The 20,012-nt window shown below is 25.1% G+C and overlaps 1 protein-coding gene across 2 annotated transcripts; it reads left to right on the top strand.

Moving 5' to 3' along the window:
* The first annotated feature begins 292 nt into the window (after positions 1-292).
* Positions 293-19,676, top strand: LOC135930528 (folylpolyglutamate synthase, mitochondrial-like). 2 transcript variants are annotated; one of them, XM_065467327.1, is made up of 17 exons: positions 294-462; positions 520-651; positions 8,157-8,275; positions 9,032-9,146; positions 9,540-9,617; positions 11,157-11,218; positions 12,253-12,355; positions 12,815-12,892; positions 14,600-14,738; positions 15,116-15,268; positions 15,574-15,645; positions 15,968-16,065; positions 16,490-16,542; positions 16,706-16,778; positions 16,850-16,913; positions 17,473-17,629; positions 19,029-19,675. In XM_065467327.1, the coding sequence occupies exons 1-17, from the start codon at positions 373-375 to the stop codon at positions 19,306-19,308; spliced, it is 1,866 nt and encodes a 621-aa protein (XP_065323399.1). In that variant the 5' UTR covers positions 294-372; the 3' UTR covers positions 19,309-19,675. The 2 variants fall into 2 exon arrangements, with proteins under 2 accessions (XP_065323400.1, XP_065323399.1); XM_065467328.1 differs by lacking the exon at positions 15,116-15,268 and having other exon boundaries at positions 293-462; positions 19,029-19,676.
* The last annotated feature ends 336 nt before the right edge of the window (positions 19,677-20,012 follow it).

Below are 20,012 nucleotides of genomic sequence, written 5' to 3'. Positions count from 1 at the left end.
TATTTTATGGTGATATTAAGATAGGATTCTTATAAATATATAATAAATATTTGCCGAAAGAAGTAATTGTTCTTGATAAATATGCTATTTATAATTAAAGTAAAAAAAGTAACGAAAATATTAAAATTAAATTATTATAAAGTATTGATAAAATTTTTAAATTAGTATTAGGCCACTATAACCATTACTTATAATAGACAAGTAATACATAATTTAAGGTTTAGGAATGAATTAAACATTGGAAATGTAATAATTAAAAATAATAATTTTAGTTGATTTGTAGCACGAAATTCAAAATAATAATAAGGCAAGGCAGATCAAACTTGATCATCTCATACTTGATTTATTTTGTTTACGTTATGTCATTATTTTATGCAAAAAAGATGTGTAATAAATCTGAAGAATAAAGTATTCAAATTCTACGCCAGAAGTATGCACCACGGTTATTCTGGAGATTATGAAGTAAGATCATTATATTTACTCAAAGATAGATATTAAGTTTCATATATTCTTGCTTAGGAAGCTGTCAAATGTTTAAATGAATTGCAGACGAATAAAGATGTATTAAAGGAAATTAGAAGAAATTCTGATGCTTATGCTCTTTTCAATATACCCAAAGTGAAGCATTTTATCAAGCTATTAAATATTCAGGTACAGCAATTAACGTTGTATTATTTAGTTCTGAAACTTATTTTTAAAAGCTTGATATTCTCATTTATTTATAACAGATTACTCAAAAATATAATAAGCTAGATCTAAAAATGAGAATATTATGGCTTATTTATATATTGACTTATTTTTGTGAAGATTAATATTTTATAATTATTTTTTTTATATTTTATTTACATAATAATTAGATATGTTGCAATAGTTTTTGTTTTTTTGCTAATATCATTTTTTGTTTTACTTAGAATTAAGCTTAATAATTTTTAAAAAATATATATGCTTGAATTTTAATATATAATTATCTAGTCATTTTTGATTACCCATGGACCTGGCAATCACCACTAGTTTAATTAGCATTTCCATGTCAATGTCTACTGCTTTATTCCAACTTATCTTTGGGATTAGTTTCCTCCACTTCTATCAGGCAACATCTAGCATCCAAATTTCTTTTGCTTTGGACACAATAGAAGGGTTCATTGAAGATAATTAAGCATTTTACAATTAGTTGCCCTTCCTAGCTTGAAAATTTTTTTATTTTAGACCTGAACCTGGCTTAAGATTTTTCATTAAAAAATATAAATTAAACACATCTTTATAACCAATTATTTCTAATTAGCATTATATTTTGAAAAACAAGAAGAAACTTCATTTTCTAAATGTTTTTTAAATATTTGTCAAACCTATTCCTTGATTGGTATATAATTTTTTTTAGGTCTTTGGGCAAAGTTGTAAGTTTCTATCTCATTTTATAATAACCACAAAGATTGAACAATATCACTGCTTTAACCATTTTTATGTATAAATACAAAATCAAGTAAATAGTAGGAAACAGTGTTGAGTAATGTGATGAGATTAATTGTTACATAAATCAGCTGTAATTTTGCTTATGTATACTTATTTCACTGTGAAATTTTCATTTCTGCTATAAATATATCTTAAACTCAGCACATTTTTGTTTTTTTGTATGGTTAATAAAAGTGACACATTTAGTAAAAATTCATAAAAAATATTTTTACCACCAGAAACATTATAATTTGTCAAAATTAAATTTTTTTATTTGGACTGAGCAGAACTTTAAGAACATAAATTCCCCAAATAGACCATGTTTATTATTATGCCATTTTTTCTAGTCTACTATTAAATGACTAGTATTGTTAAATGACTCAATTTATAAAAAAGGTTGCTAAATAATATTAGCTTGGAGATTTTTCTCATAGATGGCAGAAAGATTTAGACTAGAGTTCTGCAACGGTGGGTTTTACCCAACCAGCACACCTACTTGTTTTAAAAAATTTTAAATCACCCACCCATATTTTTTTATTTTATTTACCTGCCAGCTTAATGTTTATAATTTATTTTAACAGTTGGTTTTGTTATTATTTTTATTTTAATGTATTTTTTAATTAAACTTATAAAATATGTAATATTACGAAATAAAAAAATGATTTATATATAGTGACTCTTATTACAATTTAGGATGTGTCCAAAGTCATAGTTTTATTTTTATATTAATTAATTTAAATTTATGAAATCAAATTCTTTCTTTCATTTATTATTTTTTAAAAGGATTTTTGGCTTTGGATGAACCCTCCAAAGCAGAATAAACTAAAGCAAATGAATATTAAAATTTTTAAAAAAAATACCCAGAGCAAAAACTGCTCAAATTAAAAAATCTGCAAAAGAATGAAGATTTTTAACAAAATATTTTGAGAATGCTCAAGCAGTTTTGATCAATTTTCCTGGAAATTCTAAATGCTTTTTGTAAAAAATTTTTTGCAATTTCCTTTGTTCCATTTAAAATTATTCTTAATTTTTGACATGAATAAATATATTTTTTAAATTTAATATAATAGTTATTTAATATATTTACCTCTATATAATACTGTTTATTCAAAACTAATTGATATACTTTTTTTAAATAGGGGGAAAAATCATAAAATTATTTGAGGTTTTTTTAAACGCAAAATTAAGGTTTGGCAATTAGCAAAACATTTAAAATAGATTATTTAATTAAACGCAAAGTGAAAACAGTTCAATTTATAGGAATTAAATATAATTATTTTTATTAATAGATAGATATCCCAAACATTTGAATAAATTTATTAGGGCTGTGCCGATCCTCATATTTTCTCCGATCCAATATTGGTTCAAAACCGATCCGATATTTATTTTGATTTTTTACTAACCCCCTTTGAACCAAATGTAATTAAAAAATCAAGATTTTTTATGCAAAAAATCGAATTATGAATTTAATTTTTTTATTTCTACAATAATTTTAATTACGGATATTGGTAGTATTAAATGAATTCCCCGTGAAATTAAAATTCCGCAGATAACGTATTTTATTATCTTTGTCTTTTGTAAAATATTTCCTTAATTCAGATGCCATATTTAAAAAAATCCTATTATTTAAAGTATAAATAATAAAATCAGCCTTATTATTTAAAAAGATTTAAAATAAATAAAATTTAATGGGTGTTTTGTTGCATTTCCATTGTTTAAAAAAATTATTTAGAAAATATTATTAATGTAAAATAAATATACATAAAATAATAAAAAAAAGAAAAGTAAAAAGATCGGATCGGTAGTATGTATAGGCCCGATCTAATATTTTTGGAAAACGCTAAATATCGGTGGCGATCCGATATTTAATACCGGCACAGCCCTAAAATTTATAAATAACCTTGCACTTAAATAATTATGAATATTTTTTAAAACACCAAATTTAATAAAAAAATTAACTATCAGTTATATCAGGCCAAGCCTATTCGCCAATTGCATCTCGACCAAAAAATATTAATTTGGGTACCTCTTGCTTTTAATCATAACACATTTAAGGTCATGGAATTTAATATTTATATGGCATAATATGCCTATATACATTTTGTGTTTGTTTACTTTATTTTAATTTTATAATTTATCCTTGATAATTTTAGTTATTCAAAATTACATAAAAAATTTTTTATTTAAATATTTTAAATATATATATGTAGACCTAATTAACTATCGCATGATTCACTTGAATTACAAATGGGTGCTATTTTTTAATATAAAACCTTAATTTATTTATTCATGGTTTTGAGCTGTAATTACTAATTAGTATAAATAAATATGATCAGTTTTTTGCCAAATTTTATTGGATTTTAAAAATGTACAGGCTCATGAAATATTTCCTTAAAGGATTTCTTTTTTAGATTTCCATTTTTGCTAAAAAAAAATATTAATAAATTTGACAAGCAATTATTTGCAATTCATATTTTTCCCGATGTATCATTTTTTAATATCAGATTAGTTCAACCATATTTTTAAAATATATCGACTATCTGTCGACATCATTTAAATTGACTTATCCAACATACCAAAAAATAGTGGATAAAAAAATTACTTTATGATCATCGAAATTTTTTGTGTAAATTTTTTTAATTATTCTTTATAAATTTTTACATAATTCACCTTTTCAGTGTAAATGAAACGCTCTATTATAGGATTATTTAAGCTATATGTAATAGGCCTTCTTTCAAGAGGGCCTACTTTGTTACGACTTGTCCCTCTAGGGAATGACGGGCGAATTTACTACCTTTATTATGTATAATTCATTTTATTTGGTATTTTTGGTTTTAATTCAATTCTCTATAAAATATAGATATTTTCCCTATAATGCCTTATTATAAAATAAATGGATCTTTTTTTAAAAACTATATTTATTACTTAGAATCAGAGTTAAGGAGCGGCGCTACAGGAGCGCCTTTACATTTTTTCAAAAACACCTGGAGCGCCCTCCTTTTTAAAATTGAGGAGCGGGAGCTAGCTTCTTTTAGGGCTGGAATAAAGGAGCGCCGCTCCACCGCTCCTCTAAATTTAATGTATAAATTAAATTATTTTTTAAATATTAATAATAATTGTTAATTAAAATTCAATAAAAATGAAATTTTATTTTAATTTATCCATTATTAAATGTTTAGCCGAGTTTTATATTGGTTTTTCATCTAATCATTTTAAATATTAAACATCAAGTTTTTCCTTTGTATATTGAAAATTTTTTGGAAAATTTTATAAGTCATATTAATATTCATTTTATAGATATATAATAAAAAATAGTTTTAGATATTATGGATTTAGAGATCATAGATGAAGAAATCGGATTTCCATTTCCATCATACAAAAAATATTTTAAACTTCTAAAAGATGTTGATCCAAATAATCAAACAAATTTAAGGGCAAAATGCCTTTTGTGTTTAAATAAAACTATTTAATTTTCAAAAGTGAGCAACTTTAATAAAAAAACATCTAAAAGTAAAAAAAACTTTCTTTTAAATACAAAATGATTTGGAAGATTTTTTTGGATTCCATGAAATTGATCATCAGGAATAATATTGGAAAAATATTTTTTAAATAATATTACCAAAATTAGTGATCTGCATCGGGCCCTAATTTTTTCAAGCCCGGCCCGAAATTTTTTTTATAAAGTTTAGCCCGGCCCGAACCCGAAATTTTTTAAAAAATTTTGCGGCCTGGCCCCAATTTATTTAAATATAGAAATTAATTCTTATAATTACTCAAAATAAAGGATATATGTTATATGGCGTCTTCTTTCTATAAATAAAATAACATATTTTTATTTTACATAAAAAATTCAACATAAAATTGATAAATTTAGTTATATTTTAAAAAAAAAATTTAAGCGGCCCAGCACGAATTTTCTTAAAAAATATTAGGCCCGAAGCCCGTACGGGCCGGGCTTACTTTTGCAGATCTCTAACCAAAATTACTATTTTTGATAATTTCCCTGTATTTAGTATTGCAAAAGAGATCTTAGGTTAGAGGGGTGGATGTTTGTTAGATTCTAATTTAGAAAATTTATTACTTTTAAAAGCTAATAATAGTATATAAATATTTTGATAGATTATTTAATATAAAAAAAGCTTTTTGATAAAAATAAATATGATTTTGTTTCGTTTACCTTCTAAAAAATGATAATCAAAGGAATGGCTATGGAGTGTCAATCCATTACTTGGAGCGGGAGCTAGCTACTTTTAAAAAGGAGCGTTAACAACTCTGCTTAGTATATTTGTTGAATACACTTATTCAAACAATTCGGTATATGGTTTGAATTCGATTTTGGGTCTAAAGGGCAAAATCTTTATTCTTTTTACATTTAAAAAATACTATTTCCAAAATTAATTTTAAATATATGTTGTTATGTATTAAAATATTTAGTTCTTATAATGTTAACCAGATGGTTTTTTTAAAAAATGGCCCTCATATTAGATTGAAATCTCGTATATAATATATTTTTATTAGTAACGATATTATATCCATCTTATGACATATGTTTTTTGCCATTTTTGGAAAAGAAACCCACATTAAGCCTTCCCCCATATTTGCTATATATCCAGTTAGCTTGCATAAGAAATTAATGGAAAAAGAAGGAAAAAAAACACTTAACCGACATTCGAATCGGGTATAATGTTGCGTAATCGGTAATTTTAGCTCACTGATTTTTAAAAAGGGCGGAAGCAAAATTTTAATCAAAATATTATTACCTAAGCCTCGAAATATCGGCAATAGAAGTCCAAACCTTTCTGCCATATATAGGCAAATAAAATAAGTTTGAGTAATTTACTTTTAAACCTTAAAAATTGGCCAAATCCAGCCGTTTAACAACACCAACTGAATGTAACTCGTTAGATGTTTTAAAATCATTTTCTTGTTGCAGATAATATAATAAAAAATAGTGAATTTTTTTTTAAACATTACAGAAAATAAATTGGATTTTAGTTACACTCATTAATTTATTATTACGAAATTATTTTAAAATAAAAAAAAATTATATTTACAATCATAAAATAAGCCAAAACATTAAAAAAATATCGGCAGATATTTTTTGAAACCGCCAAATATAGGTGCCCATTCGATCCGATGCTTAATATCTGATTTTTATTTCTGAACGATTAGATAACAGCAATTTTTAATAAATAATCTAAAACAAACCTGGTTTGTCCTGGTTTGTTTATTTACACATTAATAATTTTAACTTATTAAACTATGAGCCTATTTTTATACCTTCTGAGCTCACAATAAAATGGTTTTATAAAGTAATTTACTAACTGTTTTAAAGGTCTAAGCTATTTAAGTATAGTTTTTCTCAAAAATGAACATAAATAATGATAAGTTTTTAGGTATAATCATGATAGGAGGATACTAAAAAAATACATTAATTGACGGCTGTTACCTATCAGATATCACTTAATTTGTCATATTTGTCAGGTCACATGTATTTGAGTAAAACTCCTAATAATTCACCTCTATAAAACCATAATACACACTAACTGGCGGCGTTTTTTCGCCATACTACTAACCTCGTCCAAGAAATTGTATTCAGACGACTTTTTTTAGCAACATTAGACAGTCCTGATTTTCTAAGCTCTATAAAAAAATTTAAAAACATTTCAAAATTGGAAAGATTTAAGCTTGAATATCTTTCTAAGTGTTGAAAACATCTATGCTATCGGTACTTTTTTATTCTGACATAACCCTGTTTATTGATGCTCGTACAATTCTCGATTCCAAACATTTTTGCCGATTCTGATTCACTCTTAAAACCCAACTACAATGCCATCTACTACTACCTAAGAATCCATTTCCATTGCGTCATACCCACCCCTCTTCTAAATGTTAAAAAATGGGTTCGTTGAAAATTATAATTGGCTAGCTTATTTTTAAGCTTTAACCTTATTTAAAATTTAACTTTCGCTAAAGATTTTTCTCTTAATAAACCCATATTTTATAAAAATGTTTGAATTTTATACCTAATATAAAGAAAAAATTTGTTTTTACCACAATACAAAGGTCTCTCCCCCTTATTGAAATTGCCTATAAAAAATTGTAAAAAAAAGATAATTAAATGTTTTTACTCGAATTCTAAATTTGATCGACTTTCACTAAGGTGGAGAAATAGAAAAGGGGAACATAATTTTTTTTTTCAAATATTCGGTTATAAGACAAAAATACGAACCATAGTTGCATGATATAGTTGGAATATAAATATTAAAAAAAAACATATCCATGTCAGCTGATATCATGTTTGTTAAATTATCATATTCTTTCATTTTTAAAGTAAAAATCCGTTACCTTTTTTGAAATGTAACGAGTAACGCCGTTACTTTATATGTATACTCTGTTATTTTAAGAAAATTTTGCTATGAATACAATTTATTTTTTTCATATATTTTTTATATAAATTATAAATGACTCACAAAATCTTCTGAAATTTATAGGGAGGGTATTCTAAATATGCAGAAATACATTAACTCATATTTCAAATTTTAAAAATACGCTCAAAAGAATGACTTAGTTGTAAAAATAATACATTTATCGCTAACATATAATAAAATTTATTTTTACTAGAAAATATTTAAGGTTGTTGCTCGTTACAGTGAAAAATTATTTACCCTTTTAAGAAAGTGGTTTATATTTATATTTAATAATAGATGGAGGATATCGATGCTTTGCCGATAATACATGTTAGTGGGACCAAAGGCAAAGGGACCACCTGTGCTTTTACCGAGAGAATCTTGAGGAACCATGGATTCAAAACGGGGCTTTTTACGTAATTATTCTTGTATTACTTAAATTTTTATTAATATAATTTAATTGCCATATATTTACCAATTGTTCATACTTTTTATGATATATTGAATATTTTTATTTATTGTAAAATTCATTTTTAATCTGTTTAATCGCCAAAAAATGACGAAAATTAATCGAAATATGCAATTTCCTGTGGAATATGATCGATATATATTTTCTGATCAAAATATACAATATTTAAGTCCCACCCCGTGCCTTCCCAAGAAAAACTATTTTAGTTTCAGCCCTGCCACAGAATAAATATTTTATCGTTGATGTTATAGGTTCTAACATTGTTACACAAATAATGAATGGTAGAATACCGATGAAAGCTTTTTGCAGGGCATAGTTTAATATTTTTTCTGTCAAAATAAAATTTTCAAAACATGTGGATTAGTTTGATATGTAAAAAATATGAATGATTTGCCAAACAAAAAAATTGCTTTAATACATGCCATGATTTTCCAAACACCTCAGCACAGCAACGAATGTAGGCCTTATTACGTTTTATTGAAAAGTTGAACTTTTTAGAACATTTTGCAGAATGGAACACTAAGCCCGGATAAAATGTTGGGGGTTTGGTTCAATTCAAAGAAATCGATATTTAAACGTAAATTTATTCGGTTTAAAAAAATCTCCACTGAGCTCAAATTAGAATGTGAGAGATGAAGTAAATAAGGAAGATTTTATCCTATAAATTTAAAATTATTATCTATATAATTTTGAATTATCTTAGGTCTCCTCACATGCTCACTGTCTCCGAACGCATTAAAATAAATGGGCAGCCACTGAGCGCCGACAAATTTTGCACTTACTTTTGGCCCATATACGAACGCCTGAGGAACAGCGAGGTTATATCACACTCCTACATTGATAATTTGCATATTTCATCAAAATTTCTCTAAACAATTGGGATTCAAAATTAGAGGAAAAAAGGGTTCTCATTCACCTGATTTATTCCTTAATTCTAATATTATTCTGGGTTTTAACTTATTTTTATTTGTTGATAAGGGGATTTTAGACTATTGTTGATTTAAGTTTTTTTTTCAAATTAAGATATAATATTTTATATATTTCGATATTTTTTATTTTCGGATAAATCCTTAATATTAAAAAAATAGGAGAGCAAAATTAGTATGGTACGATAATAAAATAATATCACAATTTTTTACAAATGTGTTTTTAATGTTAGCAACCTATAACCAAATAGTTTTAAATCCAAAATTCTAATTTTTTAATCTAAGAATATCAATAATGGATTGGTGCCTTCTTTCTTCCAGTTCTTGACGTGTATGGCCTTTTCCGTTTTCATGCAAGAGAAAGTAAAAATGTATTATATAATATATTACCCCCCCCCCCCTAAAATGAAGCGAACAAAAAAACTATTCATTAAGTTCCCTAGGGAAGGGCAAAAAAATTTTAACCTCGGCAAATTTTCTAAATAAATTTGGCGATATTTTCAACAATTCTTTTAGTGATATATTAATTAGACCTTTATTAGAGCTTTCTATGAAATAATTAGTCTAAAATATATAGTCTGTTCAGGCTCAGATAAAAATAGGAGTTCATAGTTGATGCTTAATATCGGTTTGGTGCTCGCTTTTAAAAAACGGTTTGAACTCTTATAAACTTTCATTAGAAGCTTTTTTTATTTCATCAATAAATATATATAACATTTATTTTATTATTGCATATTATAAATAATATCTAATTTATAAATTATAACAAATAAATATGAATTATTAACTTCAATATTCAACATTATTTACTTAAAAAAATAGTACTTCTCTATATAGGGAAAGTATAAATTTTGTTCTTGAAAAACATCTCTCTATGCTAACTTAAGTAGCCAGCACTGCTAATATAGTATCAGACAATTTAAATTTATAAAATTCGTGGTATCGAATACTCTGGTTTTGCCAATAATCTAAGATATTTTATTTATATGAGGTTCCTTAGTAAATATAACTAAAATATCTTTTATTCTCTGATCTTTTAGATTTATGATCATGTTTATTCTTTAAATGTTTCTTCAAAAGTGTCGGTTTGATGACATCCTTTTTTTAAATTTCTTTGGATTGTGTTGTTATTTTATTAATTTTAGAGGATGATTTGACTCTCAATATTTACACCATTATGCCCTTTCATAATTCGCAATCTGTAGCTTTACATAATTTATATATTGGATTTAATTTATCCCTAGGCATTAATCAATGGTATAATATAATATACTAGATCATTAAAACTATACATCCATAGGAGTTGGCTTATCTCCATTTAGGATTTGTGTGCCCACTTTGCATTATCTATCATTATATTAATGTCATTTAATCGATTTACAAACCATTAAATGTCGCTACAGGTGACTCTTATAAATGTACACCTATAAATACATTTAATTCATGAATAACCAATACAAGTGTTTAATCACATCATTGTTATTAATGAGCTTTTAAAAAATCTATATATATTAAAGGGAAATTATTTAAAATCTTATAAAATAACAATATCAAAAATTTATAAAAATTGTGGCTAATACTTATCAATCAATATTGAATGATAATAATTTTTAAAACAATTGGAATGATTTTCTCAATACTGATAACAAATTTCACATGATTCGAAGTTCAACCTGGTATACAAACATATTTAGAGATTCAGTTCAGGCTCAAATGGAAAATGATTTTACGGTTCAGATTCAATAATAAATAACGGTTAAGGGTTCGGGCTCGAATAGAAAATGATTTCATGGTTGAGGTTTAATAATAAATACCGGTTTAAAGGTTCAGGCTCTGTTTGGATCCCCGTCAATCATTTTAACTTTTATTTTATATTTATTATCTATATCTAACAAATTACAGGTTGATGTGGCAATATTCGAAGTTGGTATTGGCGGTCAATATGATTCCACCAATATTGTCAGGTTTTTTTTCACTTTCGAAGTTATATATCATATTAATCCGAATATTTCTTATTTAACCTTTTCCTCGCATTATCAAACTTGACAAAAATTATATCGTGACATTTATATTAAACAAAATGATATGGGTTGGTTTACAGTTACATTCTTTTATTATCAAGGCTTTAATCCATTTACGTGGTTATCGATAAATAATATTCCGTTTTTAAATCCTAATTCCTCACCTTTTGTAAAAGATGTATACACCTTTTGTAAAAGGTGTATATATATATATATATGATTGAATTTATAATAATTTTGAAATACGGCCCTGGACCAGTTTGGAACAATTATGAAAAATTATACATTCCCTTCTGTGCACTTTATTGACCTCAATAAAAAAAAAGATGGCATATACGCATGACTTGCCTCATCCAGATTAAAAAAGTTTAATATTTTTTCGTAAAAATATATTTAATTTTATAACAGCCATTATTTACATAATAAAATGCACTAAATCAAAAAAAAATAGGAAACCCCAAATTATTGGATGCTGGACTGACTATGCAAATAGCACTACACCTATTTTTTTTGGATTTGTGCAATACAAAATTTTAAATTCAGTCGTTACCTTTTACAAAGATCAAAGCTATTAGGATTGAAAATCTGAACTATTTTATTAACTATATAAATTAGTATTCCACGTCACAAATTTGATTTAAAAGTCTCAATAATACAATAAAATAAATTTATATAATATAAATATATTCTTCAGTTGGTCATAGGTAATATCATCATAACTATCAGCTATTTTCATACTATTACTAATGTTTTTATATCTATATTTTATTCTATCTGTAATAATATGTGATCCTTGTGTAAATAAATATATATACATTTCCTGAAATCTTTATAATTAATTGTAAGAAAGGCTGAATGTGGGTAGTGTAGAGCTATAATATATACATAGTGATATTTTTTTTAAAATATGAGCCATTAATTGATTAGTTCTCTTAAAATAGAATATTAAACTAATTACTTATTTGTATAAATTTTAGAAAGCCGATTGTTTGTGGAATAACTTCTATTGGTATAGATCACGTTATAGTTTTGGGAGATACCCATTCGAAGATAGCATGGCACAAGGCTGGAATTATTAAAGTTTTTACATTTCTTTATATTTTAAATTTTGTTTTCGAACACCAGTTTTTTATATAATATAGTAAATAACATTATTTTTACATAGTTCTCTTTATTTGTTTATCTCTAATATGTGGCCTAATATATATTTAAACCAGCAGTGGATATATTCATTTTAGTTATGTAAAATTATTTATTTTGTAAATTGGTTTTCTATATTCCCTTTGAAATAAATTTGGATTAGATAAATTTATTATCAAAAGATTTTAATTTTTTTACCAGAAATATATGAAAAGTAATATTTATATTGTTGCTTAAAAATCTATATTCTTAAAAAAAATTATATTAAAGTTAATCATTTAAAAAATATTTGTACTGTATTATAATCTATTAATTTCAAAGGCAAAATAAAAGAGTATGTTTTTTACAAGACTTTATACTATTAACTTGGGTATAAATCTTATTATATTAATATATTAGCCGAAAGTTCCAGTTTTCACGGTTATGCAGCCTCCCGATGCTATGAAAGTCTTGATGCGAAGAGCTCACGATAACAGGGTTAATATAATATTTTAAATTTATATCATATTCCACATCAAGTTAATCTAAATATTTTCAAATAACTAACTATGACTAAGATAGAAATTTTTTTTATATTTTAGCTCTTTTTCTTCACCTTTGTGAAAAGATTAAGATAAAAAGTTTAAAAATGACTTAAAGAGATTGCAAAAAGTTATAAATAAAATAAATATTAAAAATAAAAGATATTAAAAATTTAAGAAGAATTGAAAATTATTTTAAAAAAGATTTTTCTTTTTTGATTGGGGCTTTTTCGCCCTTACTTTTTTTCATATCTGTAATTTATTTATGAGAGTTAGTTATCATTTTTTAGTATCAGCCACTGGTATTAATTGAAAGGATCGATCTGTATTGTCTAGTCTTTTAAATATTTCTAAAAAAATCGAAACGTTCACGTTTAATGTTCCCTTCAAAAAAAGAAGGAAACTTTATGAATAGATATTTTAAAAATTTTATTTAATATAAATAAATACCATATTTTTTTTAAGTAAATATATTAGACATAGTTTTAAGTGAATAAAAATATTATTTTATTTATTAAAAAAGTATTTATTTATTTTTTAATATATAAAATCTTTTATATATCATATAAAATATTTAAATTTATTATACTTTGAATTGTGTTCAATTATTAAAATATAAAATTTTTGGTAAAAACTTAATAATAATTAGAAAATTTCAAATAAATTCTAGAAGATATTAACTATTTTATATGGATGTATATAATATTTAGTGATTTTTACTTTGTGTATCTATTATAAATAATTTAATATGCCTATGAAATATAACAATCTCAATTATAAATCAGATATAAAATATATCCATTTATAAAAAAGAAAAAAGGTGGAAAATTATTACAACTGAATTCAATATATATTCAAAATATATAAGACTATTTTTTTCTTTTATTTTATTCGCTCTTAAAAATTTTGAGTAACAAGTTTTTTAAAAAAATAATAAAGAAATCTAAAAATATAATAATAATGAAAAATTACATCATTCACACTTTATATTTTTGATTTTTTCAAATAAGTATTAATTTTTACAAGAATATTGTTTTTTACAATAATACCAAAAACAATAAACAACACTAATAATAATAATAAACACTACATCTACTAATAATATTGCTACAACAAAAACGCAAATATTTATAATGATATTCTATAATGCTAAATATAATTCTACTTTCTAACTTGTCCTATTAGGACAGGATTACTTATTGTTATATAATATAAAATAATAAATATTACAAGCAAGTATCTCTTTATATCTCACACCAATCTATAGAATATAAATAATATTCGAATTACTATAGAACAGAAATAGTGGCTGGTTAAAAAAATTCAAATGTAATAAAGGAAACAGCTGATTAAAAAATAACCCCATTTTCTTAAAAAATTTAGATTAATATTTTTTATGTTCGAATGAATAAAAATAAAAAGATTTTTAAAATTAAAAGAACGCATTCGAATTAATCACATTTTTTCAAAAAAAATAAACTTCGTTCACGAACGTGTTCAAATAACGTGTTCGTTTACAACATTAGTATTGGCATATTTCCGTTATATTTTATGGGCTATATTTTGTATAAAGAATACGACCTTTCTAAACAATGATAATTTTTTTTTATTGCATCAGATGTTATATAACAAAAAAACATAAACCCTATAATAAAATTCAAAGAGTGAACTCAAGATCTGCCCTCCCTTACACAACTACGACCAATTTCCCGCCTCCGAAAAGATAAAGTTGCGTCTTAAAGGCGCAGTATATAGGATTAACGCTTCCTTGGCCATTCAATTGGCTCATACATTCTTACAAAGTAAAATGTTAGAGATCGATTATCACATATTCATTTTTTGAATATTCTTTTTGTAATTTTTTTATATCTATGAAATATATTTCTACCTACTCCATGATGCACAAAATTTGTTACCTTTACGTGGAACCAGGAATCTGAACCTTAACGAATGTCAGTTTGTTTAAGTTCATGTAAAATAAGGTTCGTGGGAATGTTATTTGTTTGGGTGTAGCCCTTTCATAAAAATTGATTGATAATAAAATAACCTTTAACACACTGATTCACCGACATTGTTAGATGTTTCAGATGACAAAATTTTTAGTAGTTCGATTTGGGTTCTAATAACTGTTTTTCGAATTGAATGCTTGTGTGAAACCCTTTTCCTTTTTAAAATGAAGAAATCGATAAAAAGAATGGCCTGCATTTATCCAATGGTTACCACGTCAATGGACTTAGGATTAGTAATGTGTCAGAATTTAACCATAACGAATTTCCCAATTACGAGCAAGAGGAAGCCGAAGCTAAAGCTAATGGAACTTATCATTCTGAAGGTAGTCTGAGTTATCTTAATGTGATTTTAGCTGAGATCATTGCTGTGACAACATTTTTCCCAATTTTTTTTTATTAAGTTATCTAAAATGCTATAAATTCGTGAATGGAGAATATAAATAAGAAGCATTTTATAAACTGAGAATATGATAGAGAGATTTTTATCCCAAAAATGAATTTCGGTTATAAATTAAGCCAGAGTTCTGATATATGGTTGCTATTTTTTATGCTTAAAATATTTAAAATTAAATGATCTCAAGTTTTATATGTTCATTTTTTTTTAAATATTAAAAAAATGATATTGAAGATGATAAGGTAGATGTAGATGATATTCCTGTCCTGGGACCTATCTTCCCCTTAAGTGCTGAATATAAATCCGGTATTTTTAAAATTATAAAATTTTTTTATCTTAAATGTTCCCTTATTAATTATTCTACTTCCTATTTTGTCTTAATTTTTATTATTAGACATGTTTTTTTCATATAAATTTTGAAAGAAGATACTTTCATATTTTTAGCCTAAAAATCACATTTCTATTCGGGGAAATTTTTCGAATTTTTAAAAAGAAAAAGAGCTTATACATAGTCTATATTTTAAATTCTACTTTTTGCCTTTATTTTTTTAAAATATTTTTATAGTATTTTCATTAATTCTATACCATTTTTTTTCGTAAACATCTAATAACAATATTACTTAATCAGCCCTTGAGGACTGCTATCTGGATGGTAGGAGTCAAATAATCAAACGTGGCAACACGCGATTTTATTTAGACGGTGCCCATACGTTAAGCAGTATTAAAGTAATAAAAAAACGCATTTATTTTGCGGAAGTTTGGATTGAATCCCTTTCCTTTTCATTACTTTAAAAGCAGAGTTTTGAAAAAAAAATTAAAATTTATATGCATGAAAAATATGAAAGATTTACTTATGTCAGATTTTTGAAGCTTTAGGTTAAATTTTATCTAAAATCTCTGTTTTTTGAAACAAAAAAAATCTCCAATAATTTTGCTCAAAAATTTTTTGAAGGTTTTTTTCGAACTCTGTTTAAAAGTATATTTAAATTTGCCAGTTTTATAATATTACTTTGTCACCCTTTTTAATACTTGAAATTAAACCCTTAATTAATTTGTATCTTGTATTTTTTTATACTTTTTTATCCTTCCTTGATTATTATTGGGTTTTCCACTCAATGTTAAATGCTAATTTTTATATTTTATTTTAAAGTATTCGTTGAAATGGTTCCAGAAAATGTCATCCACATTTAGCAAACATGATCGGTAATTATAAAATTATTTTATATTAAAAATGATAGTGATATTATTCGGGTTATAATATCATTTGATTGTTCATAAGATACATTTAGATCTTAATATCATAAACTACATTCTTTATTCTTGACTATTTTCTATAATTTTATAAAAATATTTTTATTGTTTTAAGTGATCCTGCCTTCGTTTTAGTATTCAATTGCACGGAAGATCGGGATGCAGCTGTTTTATTGAAACCTTTATTGGTATTTAAAAATCTTTTAGCGTAAACTATAATTATTTTTAAAAAAATATTTATTTTTTTCTTCCTGATCAGAATTTTCCTTTTACCAGAGTCGTATTTAGTCCGAGTATCGAGGACAATTCCCTTACTAAAAAAGGTTGTTTTTTTAAATTTATTTTTCGCTTTTTTAAAAAAATTTAATTTTTTCAATATTTAATCTTGAATATTAATTTTTGATCACAATAATGTTTCTTGAATATATTAAAAAATGTATTCTTTCGCATCTCCCATCTAAACACGCAAAGTCAATGCTGATAACTAGGGTTGTTTTAGAATATTAAAAGCTAACTCGCCAGTATCAATTTATATATTTTTTTCCCATGATTACCTTCATTTATCTTATTGGACATACTACTATTTTTTTAAAGTCTTAACTTCTTTTCCAAACATACATCCTGACATTTTCACCATTCCATAGTTTCCATGATTGTTCTAATCATTTTTCCTCTGTTGGCACACCAATTTAAAATGTTTCTAATTCCATGACTATCAAAAAGAAATGTAACATTTTTTCAAGCGATTTACTACATCCTACCTCATTCGCCACCTAACTCCTCATATTCTTCTTCATTCTCCTGCTCACCTGCTAATTTATTTATATTTCAAAATTATTAATTTTTTAAAAAATATATCGTGTATCCAAATTTCGACCTTAGAAACTCTTAACAGCATGTCGAGCTTCCAGGATCAGTTGGATATATGCGCCAACAACAAACGATTGTGGGTAGCGTTAGAGACCTTAGATTTTGATCGAAACCATAAAAAAAACCATGATATTTTGATGAATGGGTTTGGCGGGAAGCATATCAAGAAGTAAGATTTTTTTTACTCATCGTTACGAATAGAGCCCTAAACATTCGGATTGGTAAAATAAATATTCTCCATAAAAGGAAAACGGAACCATCAAAAGGGATAAATATATATTCCATATTAAATCAACTAAAAATTTAACCCAACTTTCAGATTTTTTTCAAAATAAACGATAGTGTTATTTGTAAACTTAGGGTATACTGGAATACTGGAATCTTATCATTTAAGGACACTTTTTTTGATTTTTTTAAAACCTTAATTTTTTTCTAGTACTTTAGCATGTGTAGTATATTAATACCTACCTGCAAGATTTCAGACAAAATTGTCCGAATGCTGGAATATTATTCTGATAATCGCATCCATAAAAAATTTTTAAAAAATTTTGCGTGCCCTGAACTCCAGATTAAATTTTACTTCCTAACTCCGCTTACTTGAAGTCTATTTAAAAAATTTAGAATATTCATCATTTATTTTCATACAAGTTAATTAAACTCAAAATTATTATAGCTTAAATGAATTTTAATATCGATTTTTTAAGAAATCTTTATTTACTTACTTAAAACAGAAAATGACAACAATTTTTTTTGAAAAGTTACCAACTATACTGCCTTATATTTATCTGAGACCTGCAGGCTTGAAACTTGACACATAATGGGCCGAAGAAATAATATGACTTTAAACCTAGACCTATAGATTTTAAAAAATTAAAAATTCAGGCTGAGTCAATAAAAATTTTTTTTAGCTATATCAAATGAATCAGTTAGAAAATCATGTAATAATGCGTTTAATATTCTATCACTGCTCTTGTTTTTACTTTCCCCTTTCCCATGAAATAATTTTCAAAAAGCAGCCAAAATATCTAAATTTCTAATAAACTGGGTTGGGCCAAAAAATTTCGGGCTTGACTTAAACTAACATTTTTCAAATCTGGGTAGTGTTGTTGAACCGCTCGATTTTTAAAAGTGGCTAACCCATTTTAACCAAAAAATATTAATCAAGCCTCGAGATTTTGTTTGTCCAAACCATTCTACCATCTATAAGAAAAATCTCCAGGCTTGCGTAATATTTTTAGCTAAAATATTTTGTTATGCATTTTAAAAAATTGAGCTGTTTAACAACATGGACTGGACTTAAAATGTTGACCTGTGCAGTTTTGATATTTTTACAAAATTTTGGATTGGGCTGAGGAGTCATATTATCGAAACCTTAGCTATTTAGATAAATTTTGTGGATATTAATATAAGAATAAATTAATCATTTTAAAAATTTTATTATAGATATATGGGGGACCATTTCCCTATCTATCTCTAATACATTTTTGTAATCATGATTAAAATTAAATTAGATTTTATTATATAATTTGAAAATATATTTAATAAATATTATATTTTTCTTTTTTCAGGTCTGAATCAAATGGATACCTGGATGATTCATCCAATTTTTATTCTTCCACTGACGAGGAAATGTCGGAATTTGACGATCTGATGAATAAAAAAACTGTCTTTAATCCTATGGATAAAATATATTCCCATACCAATGCTACACCTATCATAGTTGATTGTGTCAAAAAGGCTATGGAATCTATCCAAAACCCTTCAAAAGAAACCCACGTTTATGTCACGGGCAGTCTTTATCTCGTGGCAACATTCTTAAAGATTTTAAAAGATGAAACGAAAATTTGACTAACGGTTTTTAATTTTTAAAAAATTAATAAAATATTAACTTTTTAATTATGCCTTTTTTGGATAAATATTTTTTTAAAGCAATTGATAGGTAGGTAAATTTATTTATTATCTCTTCTATATTGTTTATAATATTTCTAATCGATATCCAATTAATGTAATCAAGTTAGGCTTACGATTCCTTACAGTATTAAATATTGTTAATATTATTTAAGACCAAATATATTGTAATTTTTTTTTAAATCGAATTTTAGTAAACCTTCAATATTAATTTTTACATGATATTATGTGTATTTTTAAATTTTTTTTAATAAAACTTTATTATTATAGTTATTAACTTTAAGATTAGGAACAAATTCAATTTCATATTATTTTATTATATCGCATGTATATTTTTATCTTATTGCAAATTTATAATTAAATTATGAAGAAAATTTTATGGATGAATTTATTAATAAAATTATATTTATTGTAGAGTTGCAACTAAGCCATGAAAAAAATATACTAATTTCTTTTTATTTATTTAACAAGACAAATTATCAATTGTGGGAATTTTCAAAAAAGATCACAGGCAATTGAAATTAATCTCCTGAAAGATTTTTTGTACATTAAAATTTAAAAAATATTTGGCATTAGGTAAAATTTGATTAAAAAAATCTTCACTGAAGATATAATTGTTGGAATTATGGATATCATTCATGTTT

Source organism: Gordionus sp. m RMFG-2023, chromosome 5, assembly GCF_954871325.1.
Source record: "Gordionus sp. m RMFG-2023 chromosome 5, tfGorSpeb1-WG-v2, whole genome shotgun sequence".
NCBI classification, from domain to species: domain Eukaryota; kingdom Metazoa; phylum Nematomorpha; class Gordioida; order Chordodea; family Parachordodidae; genus Gordionus; species Gordionus sp. m RMFG-2023.
The sequence above is the reverse complement of the archived record's forward strand: the minus strand, read 5'-3'. Positions and strand labels throughout refer to the sequence as shown.

Bases quoted from the DNA above. Each gene is read 5' to 3' on its own strand.
- LOC135930528 (XM_065467327.1), top strand. From the start codon at position 373: ATGCAAAAAAGATGTGTAATAAATCTGAAGAATAAAGTATTCAAATTC. The intron at 463-519 runs GTAAGATCATTA...ATTCTTGCTTAG, and splicing joins GTTATTCTGGAGATTATGAA to GAAGCTGTCAAATGTTTAAA. The intron at 16,779-16,849 runs GTATTTAAAAAT...CTTCCTGATCAG, and splicing joins TTTTATTGAAACCTTTATTG to AATTTTCCTTTTACCAGAGT.